General features: G+C 37.0%; 1 protein-coding gene across 28 annotated transcripts in view; it reads left to right on the top strand.

Annotated features, from left to right (window-relative positions):
- Positions 1 to 23,365, top strand: part of PLD5 (phospholipase D family member 5) — a 180,048-nt gene that overhangs the window by 88,428 nt on the left and 68,255 nt on the right. For 21 of the 28 annotated variants that reach the window (XM_083830302.1, XM_083830314.1, XM_083830303.1 and 18 more), the window contains one exon: positions 18,079 to 18,247. The exons of 5 other annotated variants lie outside the window; for them this stretch is intronic. In XM_083830302.1, coding sequence (XP_083686428.1) covers positions 18,079 to 18,247 — 169 coding nt within the window. Of the gene's footprint in view, positions 1 to 2,756; positions 2,817 to 12,862; positions 13,862 to 18,078; positions 18,248 to 23,365 lie in introns of those variants that run through there. 2 more of the 28 variants (XM_083830306.1, XM_083830304.1) reach the window with 2 other exon arrangements.

Raw genomic sequence — 23,365 nt, 5'->3', positions numbered from 1 at the left:
TCATCAATTTCTTGAAGTGCTTCTCGGAGCTCCCCTCTGCAGCTCTCCCTTCACAGGAGGTGAGCTGTGATCTCTGTTCAGACCAACAAAGAGATGGGGCGTCCTGTCACCATCTGAACAGTTTGGGTATTTATTTCTTGTCTCTAAATTGCTCTGTTGGAATATTATTACATCTCTGAAGCAGGAATTACTGTGCTTTCGATTTAGTGCAGTAACTGCTGAGCTGGAAGCTGAAAATACTGCTAGAAGGCTGGGCTGGGACAGAAAGTTTCTGCTTGGTCACCTTTGTGACTGTTTGCTCTCTCTCATTTAGAGATAGTCTACCTCACAAATTACTTTGAGTTTAATGCAAGACCCATAGATAACCAGGTGCTTAGCTTCTTTGAAGAGCTGACGTTAAATTTACATTTTTAATGTTAAATTTACTTTTTTTTTCCTCCAAACTTACCTCATTTAAAATAGTTGTTTTTGTTTTTGTTTAATAATACGGTGAGAGTGAAAGTAAGATTCTTAGTAACAACATTTATGTCTGTTTAGTTTAATCTAAAATATATTTGGTATGCAAAGCTTTTATGATGCACTATAGACTATTTGAAGTATGTATTTTGGCACAGTGCTGAAGTAGAGCAGCAGTAGCACAAGTGATTGTTCACTGTGGATTTTCAAATCATATCTCATTTCCAGTGTAAAAGAACCTATTTGAAGCAATAGAAAGCATTTTTAACTGGTTAAATCTTTTTAGGAATTTAAAGTCAATATTGAAAAAAAGTGATTTTCATTACAAATGCTATTTTATTTTTTATGGCTGCTAACTAAAAGCAAAACATTTTGGTTAAGGCTTAGCAACATTTTGCTGAATACATACAGCAATTTTATTTTCTTTAGTGAGGTGGCTTCATTCATGTTGCTCTTGCTCCTTGTAGTACAGTGGAAAGCCCAAATATCAAGTAGTCAATAATTCATTATATTCTTGGAGTTTGTACAGAAGGGTGCTTTGTGTATGTGGGTTCTTGTTAGGGGCCCTTGATGGTTTTTGATGGAATAGTTAATGTCTTCTACCCACAACAATTTCTTTATTTGAAGAAAAAAAAGTTTTGGAGTGGTTGTAAAGAAGGCACTGAAATGCCTAAAGTAAATCAGTCAAGCAAGCGCAGTTCAATGCAGTCTTGACATCCCACCAGCTAGAGTTTACATGGGGGGGGACGACAAATTCTGTGACTTGTACAAAGCGTGTGGTTTTGGAGGGGGATGGAGGGCAGTTGTTAAGCATAGATTTTTATGTCAACAAAGCTTCACAATGTCTTAAAAAATATTTTTAAAATTGATTTTTTAACAGCAAGTGACTTTGTTGTTCTAATTGTTATTTCAGACATTTGTTGTCCTTTAATTACTTGACTTGTGATAGGAAGCTTGAAATCATAGAAAGCATTTTATTTTCATCAATGGCCCCACCACCATCAGGCAGTCTGTTTATGTGCTGAGGAGAAGACAGCAGTGCAGTTTTTCAGCTTTCATATGCTTTAAAGCGGAACTAATTTTTTTCATGAGACCATATTGTTATGGCTCACTGATACATTTTATAGCTGTTCTATAATTATAAGTTATGTGGCTGTTGCTTCTTGTTTTTGGTAACTAAAATTCCAGAACATAAAAAAGGGTATATTTTTCATCTTCTCAAGTTTTATCGTAGATGGATTTACACTTGTAAAGTGATTCTCGTGTATTTCAGTATTCACATTCATAGGTACCGGGACTGGAGACTTGACTTAAACTTATCTCTAAATTGTAAGCGGTGAAAGATACGTTATTATTTTAAGTGACAAACGCATGACTTCTTCCACCAAAGCTCTCAAAATGATAACTGCAATGCAATTATTAAATACTGAATAAAGGTTCAGCAATAATGAAGATAAGGAATAAGGACTGCCTAGAAGAAGACATGGATTACATAAATGTAAAACAGTATTACGAACTTGCAGTTGATACTGAAAACTACCGTTTTACATAGGGAGCAGGGGGGAGAATTAATTAAGATTTAAAAACAAAAATAACCCCCCTAAAGCCAAAGCTTTTTAATTTTTAATTTCATTTTAATTTGCCACAAATCCTGTACTATTGTTTGATTTCTTCTTGGAGATCAAGTTAAGTGCCATTACTCTGGAACAAACAAACAAACAAACTTGTAAATAGTGTTCGGAATTCATTTGATAAAATGATATAAAATCCTGATTTAGCCTCATGCTTAAGACCTATAGAAAATCTTGCCAAGCACACCACATTTTAATTGTGTCAAAGAATAAAATGTGATTACTTTTAATATTGGTACATTAATAATGGATTAATTACATAGCAAAATTCATTTTAAACTTTCTGAACTTTTTCAGTCTGTTTATTCTGAGGTTGTGTAGTATTGTTACATTCTTCAGTCCTCTGTTCACTACAACACAGATGTCCTGTTTCATTTTGGGATATTGTTATGGGTTTACTTATTTAGAATTACAGCAAGTTTAGGGATGCTCAGTGTCTGTGCCAGGCTCTCACAGTCCTGTCCTGTGATTGCCAGGCAGTTGTGTCTAGAAGAGATGACTTTCGTGTCTCTTAAGAGCATCAATATTTTTTTTTCCTGGAGTCCATTTGCTCTTGAAAGGGTGCTATTTATATTTGAAAGCAGTTTTCAGGCAGAATGTGCCCCACTGTATCAAGCTGTTCACAGTTCTGTTATCTTGAGTTGGCATCTCGTATTTCTCTGCTTTCAGCTTGTTTCCATTGACACTGCACAGAAGGGAGTAACAGGAATAAGCCAAATCCATTTCCAGGTATCTGTACCTAAAAAGTCTGTCCTAAACTTCAAAGCCTGAATATATTGTGGCAATTTGCAAGACACCTTTGGCCTCTAATGAATTGCTTGCATACCTTCTGCCTGTTTGGATGCTTGTTGCTTTTGTCTCAGATCTCTCCCTCTTGTACTGTTTTTCTTTTTGGTACCTTGTCACAATTTTTCATTCCATAGTTGTTTTTTTTTTCATTTATGCCCTTGGGTAGGCATACTAATCAGTGAATCCCTTTGAATTTCATGTTGACTTTCAGTTTGTTCTTCCAGGGATCAAACTAGTTTCCCAAATGATTTTCCAGTCATGCAATTTGTATTAATATTTATTTTATTGCATATGTATGCAAGTTGTATAAACCCTTTGCTATTACAACCAGACTTGTTTTAAAAATTGTATTTTTCTGATTGTGTATGAGCTAGCAGCAAATAAAAAGGTGAGTCTATTCATCCAGTTAGTATTTGAAGTTGGATGGTAGGAAAAGAACATACAGAGTTAAAAAATAAGAATGATTTAAAAGTGTTTACCTCTGTGTGCACTCATGGCTGTATTGTTATCCAAGTAAACTGCATTTTCTTGTCCAAGGTAGATTTCCAGAGGCTAACTTCATATTTAAAAGAGTACTTTTACAAATGCATTGTAAGGTAAATAGGGTATTGACAAGTATTCATCACAAAAATTGTGATGATCACAATTTTTTATTCACAAAAATCGTGATGATCACAATTTTTTATTCACAAAAATTGTGATGAATTGAGTCAGAAAACAGCTTAATAAAGGAGTCAAAAGAGCAGTGTGAATGATTTATTTATCATCTGTGTCGTACTCAGAAGAGCAGGGAAAACCCTATTTACCAAAGGCTTGATCTTAATCCTTTAAAAGCAGTTACTGGAGTATTTTTATTCCAGTCGGAATATTTTTATTCCAGGCACAGGAGTAAGTCCTGTTCATAACTCACATGTGTTAACTCACTCCTGTTCTTAATTCACATGTGCTCAGGCTGGACCAAGCAGTGCTCACATTGCTGAGCTGGGGTTTGTGGCCAGGTGAGGAGGTTGTTGCTTGCCTTTATGGAGTGGACAGTAGATGGAAGGCCAAAGAGCTGGGCTGTAAGCTTTTCTTTGCATCTGCCCTTTCAAAAAGGTGCTTTAATCATCACCTGTACCCACTGATAAGGGTACTGCCAGTGGGATCAGGCCCTTACAGCCTATATTAAACAACCTCGAATGGCTTTTTTGTACAATACTTTTGATCATCAATAACCATTTAAGCTGGACTGTTAAAATGTTCACTTGCAATTTTCATGCCTTGCAAGATGAAGCATTTGTGATTCATGTACATACTGATTATTTATTCTTTTTGTTATGTGCATAAACTTATCAGATAGAAAAAATCGCTCGGCCAGAATTAACTAAAGTTGGGCATTAATGAGATCAAACAGACAGTTAATGGGTTTGAGAAGTGAACTACTGTAGAATCCCTTATGTATAGGCTTTTAAGAGGTTATTTAAAATGATTAAGTTTCTGCTGAGTTCTGTTCCAACTGAATTGCAAGGAATTTTATTATTGACATTAGGGAGACTAGTATTTAATTTGCTTTACTTCACCACAATCCACCATCTGCGTTCTTAGGCGAGAGACTCGTGGGGATTCTTGGAAGTGCAGTTTCCATAAAAAATTGGCATGCATCTAAGAGGGCAAGAAGAGCCCCATCAATTTTGCAAGAAGTCTTTGCCTGCCAGTGGACAAGTAGGAGAGATGACCTGATATTTTATTTCCTTTTCTAATCCCATCACCATTCAAATAACCTTTTTTGTACCCTCGTCCCTGTTTCTGTCTTTGGAGCTGCAGTAACTGGGGCTCTATTTTGAAGATACTGTGCAGTTCATTGATCAATTGTGGTGTTGTGGTGTTTATTGGCATCTGCTGGGTCCAAGGGATGGAGACAGACTTGGAGATTTTTGCCCTGTGAGAGCATCACTATTGATTGGCATGGTTTGTTAAAGGAAAATAGGACATAGCAAATCTGCTTTCAGGAGTGTTGTTGCTGGGGAGTGAGGGGTATTGTTTTTTTGGTTTGCTTTGGAACATTTATAGTCAGTTATAACTAGAGTATGGGTTCATAGAAGTAAAGTCCTCTGCTCCTTCTCATCCCTGTAGTTTCAGTGATTTTGGGAACAGAAGCCATCTGAAATCTTCATGTAATGGTAGGCAGGAAGGGGGGGTTGGAAGATTGTCCAAGTCCTAGGTGATAAGGTGAAAGAACTTAGTCTTGATCTAGTAAGAAATTCAGATGTAATAACCTTTCAGTAAGTCTATAAAATAGTCAGCATAGGAAATATGCTAGAGTGAGTGGAAATCCTGGGAAGACTGGTGCGGAGCAAGGCAATTCCTACCTTAAAGTATCGCTGAGTTTTCATTAAATGTTTCTAGCCTGTAGTAGGAAAATAAAATTTCAGCCATGTGGAACTGTCAGTTAATTCTCACTCTTTTAGTAAGCCTTGGTATGTTAGTTACCATTACATGCACATAGTTTATGGTAACTGTTAGAGTAAGAGAAGAATGAGTGGTAGTTTAGACTGTGTGGTACTGTTGGCAGCCCAGATGAACCTACCTGTAGTTATGTGAACTGAAAAAATACAGGGGCAGAAAAGTCCTGGAGGTGGGAAAATGAAATCACTTGGCTTCCCCCCCCCCCCCCCAGGGAAAGGGAATTGAGTGACCCATAAAGTCCCCTATTTTTGCCCTATTTTGTATCTAGATAAGATGTTTTTATATCCAATCGCTGTGTGTAAATGAAGATAATAGATTATTTTGTTTGTTTCTCTGTGCATGAACCTGTGTTTATGTACAGATTTCCAGCTGCAAATGGCCAATCCTTTTATAAGTACAGCTGCTGAACTGGGATATATTAGGGAATATGTTTGCTTTACTAGTTGGTGTTCCTATTGAATTTTCTTTGAAATAAGCTTTACTTTCAGTTTTACGCATCTACCTTTCTTGTCTTAGAGGTTTTGCTCTGTAATTTTTAATGGATCATTTCCATATATCTCATTCACTGTAGCAAGTGAGTTTTACACATTACATCTGTATTGCATTTTCTTAATTTAGTCATTATAATGCATGATTAAGTCAAGTAAAATTCTTTTTATCTGTTGTGATGAAAGGCTGGTCTCTTTGGGATAGGTTACTTGAAGTTTTATGCTTTGCTGTAGCGTTTGTAGGTCAACAGATCCTCTAAAAAGAAAATGAAGCTATTTGAGCCTGTAAAAGAAAAAGAGGTGATCTTATGGTCTGGAGTTCTAGAAAACATACAAAACTTAACATTACAAAGTGCAAAATTGTTCATCTGCAGATAAAAAACAAGAAGGGCTGCTGCAAATGAAGAACTGGAGGAACCTCAGTAATAGGGCAGGCCATTTTATTTTGTCATTAGCATTAGCACAGGCTGCTTAATTTTCTTTGACTGGCATTAGATGAAAAACTTTATCAGTTTTCTCATATTGCTGTTCACCTTAAAGCAGCATGAAATATCACTAGCCCTTATCATAGATTTTTTTTTCCTAAATTAATAATTTCATTTCTCATTGACAACAGTTTTCTTTTTGCATTTAAAAAATGTAGTAGTGATTAAAGAAAATGGCTCTGTGCTTTTGCCACCTATTCAGAGAGAGTATGTCCTATCTGCAGATCTCTTTGTGGACTGTAGTTTGCAAATTCTACTTCTGCAAATGTCAAAATAATCTTGAGGAGTTGTTGGACCATGCTCAAGTAATCAGACAGTGCTTGGTTTCACTTATATATTATATAGACATGACACACTTTGTATTTGTGACTTAGGGAGAATCCATTTCTTCTGTTTTATTCAGATGATGGTCAGGTTAATGCCATTGCTATTTCATCAAGGAAGAGGTGGAATATCAGCTACGTTGTTGGTTTCTGAGGGTTGTGATCATCTGTACAAATTCAACAGGCAGCCAGTTACTAGTGACATCCCTCGGGGATCAATACTTGGGCCAGGACTGTAAGATGTTTATTAATGACCTGTGCAGTAGGACAGACTGATCCTCAGCAAGTTTGTAAGCAATGCCAATTGATGGGGTGAAGCATGGTTGATGTGCTAGAGGGTTGTTTTGCTGTTCTGAGGGAGTTTGACAGGCCAGAGAAGTGGGATAATGCAATGTCCCGCACACAGGTTGGAATAACCCTGTGGAACTGGCTAGAAGGCTTTGCAGAGAAGGATCTGGGGGTTCTTGGCAGGCAATAAGCTGAATATGAGTCAGAGGAGGGCAACTGTATACTGACCTTTATCAGCAAGATTATAGCCAGCAGGGCAGGAGGCATGATTGCTTAGTACAAGGAGAGGCTAAGAGAACAGTTTCGCCTGGAGAAAAGCAGGGAAAGGAGAGACCTCAGTGTTTTCTACAACTTCTATGTGGGTACTTACAAGGACAAGAGAACCAGACTCTTCTTGAGGGTGCCCAGTAATAGGACAAGATGCAATGGATACAAATTGCAGCAGAGCAAATTCCAATCAAGTTGTCCCTTAGAGATATGAGTTCTTTATGTTCACTTCTCAGAGTGCTGTCTGCCTTCCACAGGATTCAATACAACATAGGTGATTCTCTCTTCTGGCAAATTCTAGTATTTTTGCCAAGGGTTAATTCTTGGTCTTTCAGTAGAATTTTTTTAATTTTGTTTTCTGCAGATCCCAATTGTGATATGATTTCTTATCAGGGACTGAGTTAACTCTTCAAAATTGCTCTTCCCAGACTTTCCTGTACTTTCACCTTCTATTTGTCCTCTCTGCTTCACAACATTTTTTATGTTTCATTTTTCATGGAGCTTATCACTGCTTAGGTTCTGTGGTTACTGTCTTCTTGGATAAATTGAAAGTAATAATAACAAAATATCCTCAGAAGCAACTTCGAGAGAAATACGGCTATCTCAACTGTCTGCTGTTTTGCTGGAACATGTTTACAGTTTCAGAAAAAGAGTTGTTAAAAGGTTTTCTTAAGTCTGTTACACATTTCAACATTCATCTGGCATTTAATTGGTCTGTTTGTTCTTGGCATTTCTTCACTTTGTTTTTACTCATTGAACTTCACGTAATACAGCAGTCATGCAGAAGCAGGGAATGGCAGAGGTCTGGTTTAGTCAGCTTTCTGACTAGGTATGTGAATTAAACACCAGCTGACTATAGAGCCTCCTAAAGGTACGTTCCCCTGCAGACATCATTAGAATTAACTTTGAACCAGAAGATGTGTGATCTAGAGGCAGAAAATAAATATAGGTGATCCAAAAATACCTTTTTTTTTTGACTGAGAATGGGAAAAGTCTTTCAAATTTGTGAGGTTTTAATGGATCTTAAATATGTCTTTTGGTTTCTCATGGGGATATACATACCACTTTGGTTAACAGTTTGATTTAGTCACTCCTAGGCAATAGTCCAAGTGTAATTTCACTAGATTCTTCCTGTTACACTATTTAATGGAAGCAGCTCCTTAGGGAAACTGCAATAAAAGAAGAGAGAATTGCTTAGGGATAGGTGCAATACTGCAGGTAAGGTATATCCAGAATTGCAAATGAAATAGTAACGCCAGTTTGAAAGGCATTGATAAAGTTTAATCTGGATTACTAAGTATAAATCTGACCATGAATGTTCAAGAAGGTTGAACTCATGCTGAGTAGGTGCAAGCAAAAACAAGGAGGAGGTTCTAGGAATGAAGAGCATATTTAATAAAAAGGAACTAAAGGCACTTGGCTGTGAAGGGTGAAAGCTAAGAAAGAAAATGATTGTCCTTCATAAAAGTATCACAGGAGAGAGGAATTCTCGGGTAAGAGATGGGTTACTGAAGATGTAGGATAGAGTAGGTAAAAGGATGTAATGTGAGGCAGGTCTCTGCCTCTGAGAGCAGCAAGATAAGATAAAATATTCCAGTAGAAAAAGTGGAGGTAAAAACGATTTGCAGTTCTAGTAACTCTTCCCCGTCTGGAAAATTTAAGAATAAAAGCATATGAAAAATTGCCTGAACTAGCAAAGACGGGGACTTGATCACCCAGGAAACCTTTTCCCTTTCAGTTAGGATAAGTTAGGAGCTTTTACTTAAGTCCCTACACATGGACTTGGCTTTCTGTATTGCCATCTAACTTGCTTGGAGGTCTGGTAATCATCTGTTTTTTCCTGTTTGCTGCAGCTAATGGTAATCTGTGGCAAAGTTTCAAAGAACTATCACTAGAAATAATAATTAGAAATCTTAGTTGAAAGTGCTGTGCTTGTTGATATTGTATTGGGAAGCTGCCAAGGTATCAATATATGCCCTTAAAAAAAAAAAAAAAAAAAAAGTAAGCCAAATTAGACCTGCTTCATGGCTCTGATATAAAGAGTGATGACAATTTAAGCATCAGTACTTAAAAGTCTGTCCCTGAATATCACATACTGTCAGTGGAGACTTTCACAGGCCCTTGCTACCTCTTCCTTCTGCAATACTTCCTAGAAATTTACTACAGATGGATCCCCCTGTGTTTGTCATGAATGCTAGAGTAACAAGGAGTCCCACTAATAAAGAGCTTTCACTGTACATAGACAAATCAGGTATGGTGGAGGAGCAAAACAGACCACACAAACTGAAGTGTCTTGCAGATTTCATAGCAACGCTGATTTCTGCCAGGGAGGTCATTCAGAAGAGATTTAATGAGCAGGAAACTGGAAGGAGCAAAACAAAAGGTAAAGAGGTCACGTAGCATGTAATACACAGAAGAGGGAGACAAGGAGAAGAGGAGCCAGGGCGTGGAAGAGTTCAACGTGTAGAAGAACTAGAGGAAAAGATAGTGAAAGAAAATACGGCACATGGTTGGAACAGGCTGTTCTGATGTAAAGAATACCCAGAGAAAAACATACAGGACTCAGCCAGTTGCCTTTGGGAAGCCTAATCCCAAAAAGGGATCCACACAAGAAAGGATCCACTGTGGTACCCCCACACTGGCTGCCTCCTAAAATTTCTTCTCGCAAGAGCGTGAGACAGAAAATCTCCCAAGAGAGAATAATAGTTCATTGAAAATGATGCATTTTAAGCGCAGACCAGCAAAGTTTGTTTCGTTGTGTAAAACATCCAAAAAAAAAAAAAAAAAAAGATAGCTGTAAGAGAAATTCTTTGTTCCGTGATACAAAATGCTCCACAATGAGCCAGAATGAATGTCGGTGCACCTGGAAAAAGCTGAGGGAGGGAAACAATGAGAAATAAGGGGAAGAAAGAATGAAGTTGTGGAGAATGAAGTTGTAGAGAGAATTTGATGGGAGAAATTTGTTATGATACCTGAAGTTTTGTAGAGCAGATGTGAGCTTTTGAATTGCTGTTGTGACCCCAGATAAATGTCAGGCATATGCAAACGTTGATTTGGCATCCTTCTTCATCTGTGTATTTTTTTTTTCTTTTTCATAAGATCACAATGCCAGCTGTTTTCGTTATGTTGTCTTTAAACATTATTGGGAAATCACCATTTAAAGGGAGGTTGTTCTGACACATGGTAAGATGCTGAAAAGTTTTGCAGCATGTTTTAGCTATGAAGAGGACAGAGGTGTGTCACAGCCAAAGTTTATAGCTTCTTGTTATGGCTAGGACATACTCAAACATTTACGTTAGGCTATTGTTATAAAGAAAGCCCAAACGTATGAGGAGCAGATGGCAATTTCCATTCTTAGTCTGTGTCCATTAAACGAATTTCACATGCATCCCCAAGGCTTATACCTGCTATGCATAAAGAAAGCCATAAGCAGAACATCATGTGCAGCATTTGACCTCTGTATCCTTGTGGCTTTTCATATGTGAAATTCAGTTACAGTCTACACTAAAATGAATTATGATTAGTGTCTAGCAATACCGTTCCTTTCTTTGACATAGAAGTGTCTCTGTGTTTCATTTGAGACCTATTTTTGAGTATTTCAAACAAGCAGTTGTTCAGTGAAGCAAAATTCACTTGAGTCTTAAATTTTTCTCTGATAAAAATATGGGAATTAATCAATTTAAATAGGGTGCAAACCAAAATTATGACAGCAAGCAAAGAATTGCAAGACTAGCATGTATGTTGACCTTTTAATTGATTATTAATTTTGAAATGTTAGCTCCCATCAGTACGTGGGCAGTCAGATGAATCCTGCGCTGATTTGGTTCAACTGCTGTCTTTTTGACATCTTAAGTGGCCTTATCAGTCAATCCAGACACATTTTTGTATTATACTGAATAGTAAATATATTTATCTGGGTGCTGAACTTTTAGGTTAGTATTAAAGTTGTGGTACATTCCAATTCTGATCTCTATTGAGACAGTACGGAGGGTCATCAGAGCTGCCGACACAGGCTGGGTTGGGATATTGATGATCTGGTGCTCATTGATTCTTGCAGTACTTCCCTTGAAGAGAAACGATTAAATAAGATACCTGAAATGTCACCTAAAATACATTTAATTAGAAGTAATTCACAGCTTTGAACCTTGGATGATTTGTGTTCATGTATAGCAGGTCTTTTATTTGAAAATAATGCCTGTGATGTGTTAAAACAAATTTTGTGTTACTTGTCATCTAAAGGAAGCTGAAACAGTAGGATTTTTTTTTTCCTTTATTGCATACATTCTTTTTGATGATGGTGTTACGGGAGAGAGGCAATCTCATTTTTTTCTTGCATAATGATCCGTAGGGCAGTCCAAAGAGAAGAGGTATTCCTGGAGTGCTTATTTGTTACTTTTTCTGTAGTCCAAGAGAATTAAGCTGAATCTTCAATTGGTGGAAACCAATGTTGTTCCACAGTGGTAACTACTGACTGAAATTTTTATTTTTTATATTGTACCAACTACGAATCTGGCACTTAAAGTGACTGATGCATTGTGCATGTCTATATGCTATATTTGGCATTATAGACATCGTGATGAGTGGGCACAAAAGCAGTTATGTGGGAACAGCAATAACAAAGTGATCTCCAAGTCGATTACAGAAAGCATAAAAAGGCCTAAGTAGTGAGGAGTTAAAATATGAGTGTATATATAGTTAGCCTGCTTTAATTGCTTCTGCAGACTGATAAGAAAAAATGGAAGGAGACTAATTGCAAAGAGGGACAGCCTTAGAAGGGGAAAGCTAAAAGGCAGCTGCTAATTTTAGGCATTAGCTGAAGTGCCTAAGACTGGTGTTCAGTGAACACTTAAAGTAGGCAGGGCTGTTCATTACAACTCTTGTGCCACTGCCACATCCTGCAGCTGCATGTTAAACAGGATCAGGCAACCCCTTTGTGTTCTGAGCCCGGTCACAAACCATATTCACAGAATTTAGGCCGCAGGTTGGACAAACCTTTTGCAGTAGGTGCAGGACAGCTTAACCATCTCTAGGTACACGTTTACTTAGCAAACTATCTGCCTGCCTTGCATTTTTGACATAAAATTCTGCGGCCTTGTCTTGTGCCAGGATGTCCTGGTGGCATCTGCACTGGCCCAGGTATGACTGAGGAGTCACTGACCACTTGTGATGAAGAACAGAAGCCCAGAACTGGTATATGTCTCCTTGGCTTGAAGCAGCTGGAAGGAATATGCTTTGCTGCACGCTGTAGCTATGGCTGTGTTTCATTATATGCTGTTAAGCAACGGTCCTTATATCCCACTATGTTGCAATTCACATGAGCAGGGAAAGGAAAGTTAGGAAATCTGATTTAGAACATCTAGTTGCACACACTGTGCAAGTTATTCACCTTTTTATCCTCATTTCTTATATGGTTACCATTATCTTCCAGAGGGATGTCCAACCAGATTCAGAATATAAAGACAATCAAGAGGTGAAGAATCTTCCTTCAGATCAAAGGCTGGTGCTGTATATCCCTAGAATTCTAGCAGAGTTTGATTTCTTAATATAATAACTGTAAATATGCTCATTGCAGTGTTATCACTGATTTCACAGGATCCTGTGTAAAACGCATATTCATTAGGGAGGCAGTGACAGCAGCTTTTCAATTTAAGCGTCACATTAGGCTGCTCTATTGAATACTCAGAAATGTTCAGATAAAGGACCTGGAGTCCTATGCTGCACGTTTGCAGAAAAATATCTTTAACACAAGAAATCTGAACATATCTGTGTTCACTGCAGATCAAATTCGAAGCATCATCTTAAGTAAAGCACTCAGCATCCCCGGATTTTTTCTCTGGAGATCAAAGTCTTCGTGAATAAAGTTGAAAAAGAAGACAAGCAAATGTCTTTCGAGAGCTTTTGAAGTGTGCATATATTCAGGCACATGCACACGTACAAACACACATATATATGTATGCGCAGCCCATTGAGATTCTCAGTGTTAGAGCTCATGATATTCTCCGTTAGATTCTAATAATCTAGGTGCTTTTGAGTACTTAGAGTTCACAATCCATTTTTAATTCAATCTTAGCTACTCTCCATTTCACTTTTAATCATTGTGTTATGTCATTAATTTAAAGGGAAAATATTTTATTTAAAATCGAAATCAGCAATGTAATCATGATACATTTTGTAACTTATACTAAAAGAATTAGAGTAAAGAATTAATTGCGAAGTAAGTATCTATAATACACAGTTTATTTTTTCTTTACCGGATATACCATGTAATTATCCAAATACACTACATAACTTTATGCTCTGGAGTTTGGTCTCAAGTAGAAATGCAGGGCTTGACCTTCCAAATCCTTACCACTGAATGTGATGGAATATTCAAATGTATTGATAAACTGTCAATACCTCTTTTAATTTTTTTTTGGACACTTTTTTCTCTGAATATGGGAAAGAGTTTGTTCTGCATGTTTTTGAAATAGTATTTGTACCTTGTCTAGAAGAATATTTCTTAATCCCTTTCAGAAACAAGAACTGCAGCTGTGGTTCTGTTGAGCTAAAGAGAAGATGATCTTTGGCCAACATGACAGCTAATGAATAGACCTGAGGAAGAAGGTTTGTAGGATTGATACGATGTAGGAAGAAGTGGAAGGCTTGAAGGTGACATGGTAAAAATTGAAAGGACAAATGTCAGAAAGATGGTAGGTTTTGAGTAGGTATTAAGAATATGGAATATAAAGGAAGAGCTGGAACTTTCTGAGGAGCTGTGGTCCTTCAGTCAGGGGTTGGTGGTTCCAGGGCTTCTGTATTAAGAAAGAGAAAGAGGTCACAAAAAGGTCATGTTTAAATAGAACCCTGACTTAGGGACACAGCTGATACACCTCTTTTTCCTTTTTTTTTTTTTTTTCTTCTCTCCCCTCCTGTTTGAATCACAGCAGCCTTAGGGCAAAAGTGTTGAAAAGTATTGTCTGTTTATCTTTCATTTCTTTATTATCTCATACTAATGGTTCCCATGTGTTCTTACGTTTCTTCCCTTTAATGGTGAGTAAATTCAGATGTCATGGACACACTCAAGTGCCTAAGACCTGGATGCTCTCTAGTGTAAGACTCTGGATTGATACTAACTGGAGTGAATAACACTCAGCAGCTTAATCTTTTAATATGGTATGAAGTTTGAATTTTCAAAAATACTTGCCTTTTATACTTGCGTAATTGTAACAGCTAAACTTCTCAACAGACAGAGCTATAAATGTTTGCCAATAACCTAAGTTTATTGAAGGGACAGACATATTGCCTCTGCCTATTTTCACTGTCCTAGTCCTCTTTCTACTCTAATTAACCAAGATCCTAATCTAAGACCATCTCTGTTTCCTTCAGAGGAAGAAAATTGATGTAAGATCAGAAATGAACCTTATTGCTTTCTGACCAAAGAACTGTCAAAGACGAAGGAGAATCCTTAGCTTGGGACAGAATTCAACTGAGATTTCTAAATGCAAGTTGTAGTTGGGCTTAGAAGCGTCTTACTGTATAGGTCAAGATCTATTCTTTGGTAGGCATTAGATACCATTTACCACTTACCACATTTCTGTTCCTGAATCTCAGCTCTGATATTTGTCTCCCTCTATGACTTCACAGAATCATATAACATTACTTTAAGGTTTCTCAGTCTGTGTGAGGTATATTTGAGAATATTCAGCTATATAACTGAAGCCTGTGTTGGCATTAATCAGATGAAATAGATAAAGCACCAGGAAGGGGGGAAAGCACCAGCATAAAGCACCAGGAGGGGAAAGATATTTCACCCAACAGGTATAAGATTATGTGCTAATGATTTTGAGCATAGGTAAAGTCTACTTTAACCATCGTGCTATATCCTGTTTTGCTTTAATAGGTCACTTTAGCAGAATAAATTATGTCACCTTGTCTGATCTTCCATGAAGTCTGGAAATGACCTTCTCTCCTGGAAGTTTCTGTTACATGTTCAGAAAAGAGCTTTGTGGGTCATATTGGAACAAAACAGCTTTCATTGATGAAACTGGGGCTTGTGAACTCAAACTTTTATGAGGAAAGTTTAACAAAGCTCTTCTTGACTAAGCGCTAGAACTTTGCTGTTGTGCCTAAGGAGGAGGGAGGATTATGAAGGCAAAATCTTAGAAACTTAGGTAGTTGGTTTTGTGTTTTCTTTCAACTTCTGAGCTTGGTGATGAGTTTTTGAGAGGGAAAGGGAATGTATTGTTGGGAGGGTGGTTTTTATTTATTTATTTATTTATTTATTGTCAAAATCAGTTCGCTACTGAAAGGAAGTGTCTGAATTCCAAAGACAGCATTTTAACTAGTGCCGTAGCTAGGTCTTTTGTCTGCTAAAGAACAAAAAACAGTTTAAGTCTTTTGCTTAAACAAAAGACTGGGAAATATATATTAACGGACACTATCCATTCTGAAAAACGGTTTCAATAACTGGAAGGCATTTGGCTTCTATTATATAATCAGACCCAAATTATAAAATGACAGAAGCTGCATAATCAAAATCTCTTAGTTAGTCCTAGTGTGTTGAATGGCAGGTTGAAAAGCCGGAAGCTGGTCTCTTGGTGAAGAGCAAGTTCAGCCCAACAGCAAGGGCAAGCTTCCTTACCAAGAGGCACCTTGACCTTCTCCACCCAACCTGTATTTCTGCTTGGGATTGCCCTGGCCCAGGTGCAGGACCTTACACTTGGCCTTGCTGAACCTCATGAGGTTTGCACTGGCCCACCTCTCAAACCTTCCCAGGTCCCTCTGAATGGCATCCCTTCCCTCCTGCATGTCAACTGAAACACACAGTGGTGTCATTGGCAAACTCGCTGAGGATGCACTTGATCCCACTGTCCATGTCATTGAGAAAGGTGTTAAATAGTGCCAGTCCCAATATTGACCCCTGGGGAACACCACTCATTACTGATCTTCACTTGGAGACAGTTGACCACTCAATAACATGAAGTCAATGCCTCAGAAATAAGCATATATGTGTTTGGCTGGATCAGGGCCCTAATCTCAAAAATAATATTAAGCTCCGTGGTCTTGGCCAGGTCAAAACTTGAGTGGACAATATCCTGAGCAAATAAATGTCTTTGGAGAAGATTTAAAGCAACTCTCTTGTATCCACATGTGATTGCGTGGGCAATGGAAGAGGCCCAGAAAGACATGAATTCATTTCTCATCTTTGCCACTGTCTTTTTTTTTAATGTCCTAGTAGAGATTACTTTTCCTTTTGTGCCTTGATTTCTCCCTCTTTGGAGAGTAGGTGCCCGTCCTTGTATACAACAGCTCTGGGACCATGGAAGCTATTAATTGTATTGGGACTCTTAGCAATGTTAACTGTTTAAAAAGAAAGTAACTAGGATTTCAAGGGTTCTAACTAAATCTTTATTAAGTTCCAAAAGAGTATTAAGTGCAGCAGAAACAAATCTATAAACCTTGGGTGTTAGACTAAAATTTTCTTTCTGAAAATATGGCAACGCCAATAGATGAATAAGGGCAGTTTAATTTTAGAGCACTAGTTATTTTGAAAAGTTTATAAACAAGAGTTAACGTAGTTAAAATGCTTTAGAATAAAACATACTAGAAGACATTAAAAAACAAGTTGTATTTTTAATCTCTTACAGTTAATTTGCTAGTGCTACAGGTGTTACTATAATGATGTTAAGTTTAATGTTAATCAGTAGAATAGTGTTTTCAAATTGTGTTGTGGAGAGCCTTGTCAGTAACTGTAGTTTAGCAATATGTATGTTGTTTGATTTTAGGGAATATTTGAAGTTTTAATGAAAGAGGAGCTGTGCCTGTTCTGTTTTTTATTTTTTTTGCCAAGCCAGGAAAATAAAAATGTAGTATACCACAAATTTACTTTATCAAAATACTTTTTTCACCAGTGTTAAAGACTACTAAACTTTAATCTTTTAATGTATTAACTTCACAAACATACTAGATTTTCTGAAATAGTTGTAAAATTTTCCATACAACCCTGTAGGAAGATACTGAACTGTTTTGTTTTGTTTTTTTAACAGTCAGAAAGTGCCCAGTTCCCAATTCTAATTTATACTAGATGTTTGTATTAATGATTTACTTTAAAAAAACAAACAAACAAAAACTTTGAAAACCGCATTTATATTGCTAAGGTTGATAATTAACAGTGATAATAAGTTCAGAACAGTTTGGAAGTACTTGATTTAGTTGGATGCAGTGAAAAGGAGTCATCTCTACAATGTTTGTTTAGCTTCTTGGATCCATGTGAATATGTGAATATATATATGAATTTGCAAACATTTTGAACAATATTGACAGTAAGATCAGGGAGCCTTCCAAAAAGAACAGGAAATTAAATAATAATAATAATAATAAAAAAAAAAAGCATAATCCTCCTCCTTTTCTTTAACTACATGATCCTAGTCAGAGCCATATGCAAGTAAACAAAGCAGAACAACTAGGTAGCTTAAAGCAGTTGGAAAGGGAGAATTCATATGCAGAGACTGCAATGTAATAAAATGCCAGCTGTAAAGGCAGACCTTTACAGAATTACTGGGAGTGTGCATCTTAAAGAAATTAAATGCAAGGATGAGAGTCACAAAGAATGAAGAGATTTCATGCTTTCCATCCTCACCTTAAAGACTGACTCCACTTTTCTATGTTTAATGTTGCAGAGCTTCAAAAGCTTAGTTTGCTTTGCTACATTAACAGTACATCATCTCTGCATTTTACTGTTTTGGGAAGTGCAGAGCATGGCAGTTGGCAACTTCAGAGTGAGTTGTGAGGTGTCCAACTGCTGAGAGCCTCTGGGAGCAGATGTTGAACCACAGGCCCAAACCTGACATTTTTTTTACGATTTGGGACTTTTTCATAAAGAAAAGTGCTTATGTTAAGTGCTTATTTTTTCCTTATCTATTCTCAGGGTTGCTCTTGTGGAAAATATTCCTGAAGGGATCAACTATTCAGACAGTGCACCATCTCATTTGTCTCTTTTCCAAGGCTGGATGAATTTGCTAAATATGGCTGAAAAGTCTGTTGACATAGTATCTTCCCAGTGGGACCTCAATCACAGTCATCCATCAGCATGCCAGGTATGTTCTAGACTAACAAAAGGGTGGGACTTTAACAATCTGTTTTTCTTGTTTCACTATTACTTTTTTAGAGCTGCAGCCCTTCCCTATAGCAGACCTATTTGTTTGGTAGTTTAAAAAATGATTAAAAAATATTTTCTTATGAGGATTTTCCTGACAATACATTAGTTTTCTGAGAGTGGTGGCACACTGGACTAGCAAACATATCCATCACATATTCATATTGCTTCCATCTTAGGAAAGGATGTAATTGTGTAATCTTTAGAAACCTGCAAATTTACACCTGTATTAACACATCCATAATTTGGGAATATCCATAAATCCATATACTTATTTTCTATTTGATGAAACTGATCAGGTAAAAGATCGAGTATGTGGATTAATTCTGCAGCCAAATAGATAAGTAGAATTACACTTACAACTCATCTGGTACTAAATGTATCACATGATTCTTCATATCTTTTCAAAATGGATCTTGGTGGGGGTTCAGAATTTCTGCAATTATGTGCAATAGGAAAAATTATAAATCATACATAGCAAATGAGACAGTCATTACAATGATACTATGCCAACAAACACATAATTCTTGATAGCAGTCCTCTTAGAAAGTTGGTAAGGGCAGGTTTCCACTTAATATCACCCTGTCAAACTAAGATATCGAAGAACTGAGAGACTGAGAATATCTCTTTCAACCAAATGGATTCTTTGATGGAAAAAAAAAACCACTCAGTTGACATGGAATTGGGTTAAAATGACAGCAGGGTAACTGTAAGGAATCTACAATACTATACTATGTCACAAACTTTTCACTTTCCTCTCTAGTTCTGTCGATGCTATGCAGTAAAAATGCCTTTTGCTAGCTGATGACAATGACTGGTATTCTGAGCAACCAAAGATAGTATTTCAAATAGCCTGTTTTCAAATTGTGAATTAGACGCTACTTCTTTTTAGAGAGGCTATAGCCTAATTGAAGGGCATACATTCACTTGTCTTCAGAATAAATCTACTGCATGTCCATTCAAATGAGTGAAAACTTGAGGTGAGCAGTCAAATGGAAAATGTAGCCCAAACCCTTCCTTTTACAATGCTTATAAATATTGGAATGTAGTTAGTGAATAAAATTATTGAGTATCAAAATATTGAGATTTTTCACAATGTAATTATGCAGCTAAGCTTTATTTAAATTTACTGCGTAAGAAACTTCAAACCCATGTACTGTCATTCAAGCAGATGAATTCAAAGACATAGTGCTTTAGATGTTTTCAGGATGTGCATGAATTGGTATGTGCATGAATCTTTAAAAAATTTTTTGTCTGAAAATATTCAACATGTCATTTGCTTCAAAACCAGCAGAGCCTAACAAATCCCAAACAGAGAGTAAAAATAGCAAACTGGAAATTGGGATTTCAGCAGTTAAGCATCAAATCCATTCACTGTTCCACATTTTCATGCAAAGTAAAAGCTATAAGATATTGCTGAATGTCAGAGCAGGGAAAGAAAGAAGATACATGTAAGTGGATTTGCTCCTTCATCCCCAAATACACTGTTCAGATCATAAAAAATTAGACATTTTTTATAATATTCTATTTAGTTATCTATTTGGAATACATAGGTCTTACAAAAGCAAGTAATTACTTCTGTTTAAAAAGTGATTAATATTCCAGTCATTTCCTCATTTGTACAGCAGTGTGGGCTGAACAGCTGATAGATCTTTCTGTCAAGTTTGTCTATTCATCCTAAAACACTGTGCTGTTATTGACCAGACTAATTGCTAAAGAAATTGACAAAGAAGCAGAGTTTTTTAGCAAATCACTGCCCTGGAGAAGGTATACCAAGCTTAGTGGGCGAAAGAGGGAAGAAAATTTGTATTGTTGCATTTGCATTCTCCACTAATAAAATGAAAGAGAAATTTGAGAGGATCTTCAGTTATCCGGTAATTTTCAGAAGTGTAAGTCAAACATCCTTGAGTCTTTACAAATCTGAGTTCAGGAGTAATTTGCCGTCACACAGGAGAAGTGTTACGTGGAGGGAGATGCAAAACTTCTAGCTTCTGAGGTGCTTAGTGAGTAAGTTCTAGTTGTTCCCTGGATGATGCTTGTTTTATCAGGGACTAAGGACATAACCGTTTTCCATATGGACCCACATTCTGCTGTATAACTAACAATTTTCATTTTGTGAATATTACAACATATTATAAAGCAAATTTCTTTATGAGAGCACTTTAACAGATGTGGATTTTTAAAGAAGAGATGAGTAGGCTAGATTGCTTTTTCTCAATTTATTATAGGGTTTAGCTATGTTCTCTACATGTGTGTTTGTGTATTTATATACACACATAAATCTGTGTCCAATATACATACTGAAGAAAAACACAGCAGGAAGTTTCTGCAGTTTTGTATACAGACATGAATGCATATATATATATATGCACATCCAATATATATATGGACTATAGATAAGCATGTATGCTTTTGTATATATAAAATTGCAGAATTTTGTGCTGTATTTTTCTTTATTTTTGTTTGTGGTTATGTTACCTTGTGTCCCTACCAGTTGCCTCGCCATGTTTTGTGGTTCTAAATCTAAAGAAACAGTTATTGCTGACTGAGCTGTCCAGGTTGCAGCTGCTCTGCTCATGCATCTGAGTTTATAAGTCTTGCTGAATTGGAGTCTTCAAATGAAAATACATGATGCTACAATGTTTTGTGTGCTTCCACAGCTTAGCAGGTCAAGTAAACAAATACTTGTTTGGCAAAATAATGAGTAAGCTTTCTGTACCTGCTTTTCTCGTTCAGAGGAAAAATGTGCTTTGGCATCTTTGTGTTCTCATCTGTGCATTTTCAAGATAGCAGGGTAGTTACACAGAAGGCTTTGAGATTTTTGGAGAATGCGAACATGTGAATCCTCCTGTGGCAGTCTGATGTTCAGAGAGATCAGAGGACAGTGGAAACAATTTTGGAAGATAGCTTATAGTTCAGTTGCAGTGAAGGGAGAGGTGAACATAAAATCATTCCAATTTCACGATTTTCACAATTCATTTCCTCTGAGTCATCTCATGTTTAGAAACATTAATTCAGAGTGACCTTATATAGTTTCAGCAGGTCTTCTCTTGCAAATTTCATTTTAAGTTTAACAAGTAAGAGTCAATGCTATCATGTTTTATTGGTATTGCCGTGAGTAGCCAGTTCTCCCTGGATGGATATTTGCAGAACCATAAGATGATCAGAGGATAGGCCTGTGTCTGACTTTTACACTCATCACACAGACACCAGGTGATTCTGACTTACCTCTAGGTACCTACCTATTGCGCACTCCCAAATGGCTTGATGGGAGAAGGCTTCCACTCCACCTAAACATGTCATGTAAGCCAGCTGTCCGGCTTTGCAGTGAATCTCAGGGTGAGCTGTGTGTCACTTGCAGACAGCTATCACCCAAGGGTCTTACGTGATTTGTTTGGTAGAACAAATGCCACTGCCAAAGCTTAAGTATCTGTCCTTGACAACTATTAAAAAAACCTAGTGGCTACCAGCAGAAATGGGCTATAGCCAGATATGGAGATTGCAGTGTATTTTATTTTCTGTAAACTCATCTTTACAAAGCCATCTCTCCCCTTCAGGTAGTGGCATTTCCCTGATGCAGCTGCTACAGAATGAGACATAGAAAAGAAATTTTAAAAAGTGAGAGTTTTTATAGTGAAAGCATTTTTTTTTAACTCTGAAATTCCAATAATCGACATTTCCTCCCTTTTCCTTACCTGTTTTGCTAGAAGAACATGAGGAGAGCTTTTGAGTTTCTCTATTCAGCATTACATAGCAAAAGTTGAATTTAGGATTGCTTCATTTATTTCTTCTGTTGGTTTCTGCTGGCAAGCTGTGATTGTTAGTGATGTTTTTAGATATACCCAAAGGGTTGATCGTAGGATAATATTTTAAAATATTAGTAGAATTATATAGAATAAATTCAGAAGAAAAATCTAGAAGTAACCAGTTTTATTCTGTCACAATAAAAGCTAAGCATTGTCTCACAAAGAGCACAATAATTCAATTTTAGAAAACTTAATAAACATAGCATTTTCATGTTTATATATCCCCTGTTTTATTTTTAATGAGGAATGCATACTAACAAAGATGACAGTAAGCAAGGGAAGTCAGCCAGGATAGAACCAGTTTGCCTAGTAAGGGTTAAGAAATTCCTTTGGGGGGAATTTCAGAGCTTTTTGGTAGTAGTAACTTTTTTTGTCTGTTTTAAATTCACCAGCTTGCTATGGTGTACAGTTGGGACTGATGTTTCAGATGGATCGTAGTTTAAAGCTGCCATGAGAGTGTCTGTCTGTTCATTTGATGTATACATTTTACAGCCTATTTTGTCGTTTTCAGTAGGTTTGCTAACACAGCACTGTGGAAAGTGTAAGAGAATATTTCATCAGGATAGGCATTTTTCCTAATGGTATATTCTGCTAAAATGCAAATAAGGTATAAAGTAGCATGCTGCATTTTCATAGCACTTGGCTTGTTACTACTTCTCAGCCCTCACAAACTAACTCCATAGAAATTATTCTGATCGCTGTCACGTAGTTGCACAGCAGCCTGATATTGTCTCACAAAGGAAATGTGGTCTGAATGACAGCATGAAGGTTTATATTCAACAGAAGCATTTCAAATGTGCTGACAGTAGTGACAAAACTCTTCAGACCTTCTGTCCTGTCTTTTTCTCTTTTCATAGAACAAAATGGTAAAACTGCAAGTAAACATGTCAGAAAGTGTAGAAACTGAGTTTCAAATTAATATTAATGGGAAAAGAAGGCCAGGTACTTCGACAATGAAGAAAGAATCTCTAGTATCCTACTTTACTGTAGTACATGCAGATTTTAAAGACAAGTGTATTTGTCATAGTTGTACAGAGTGCCTAGACTAAGCCGTGGTGAGAGTTTCGATCCCTGCTGAGGGATGATGCACTGAGAGGAGACAGCAGAAATTATTTCCAGTTCTGACACTGGATGGTGGGGTACTGGTTTTTGTATTCCTGTATAAACGCACACGTTTCTGGTGAGTGTGCTCCTAGTCTTAATCAGCCACAGTTTATGATTCTGTAACCATCACAAGAGATGCTTTAGATGTT

The sequence above is a fragment of the Anser anser genome, assembly GCF_964211835.1.
Source record: "Anser anser genome assembly, chromosome: 3".
Lineage (NCBI taxonomy): Eukaryota > Metazoa > Chordata > Aves > Anseriformes > Anatidae > Anser > Anser anser.
This window is presented reverse-complemented; position numbering and strand designations above follow the sequence as displayed.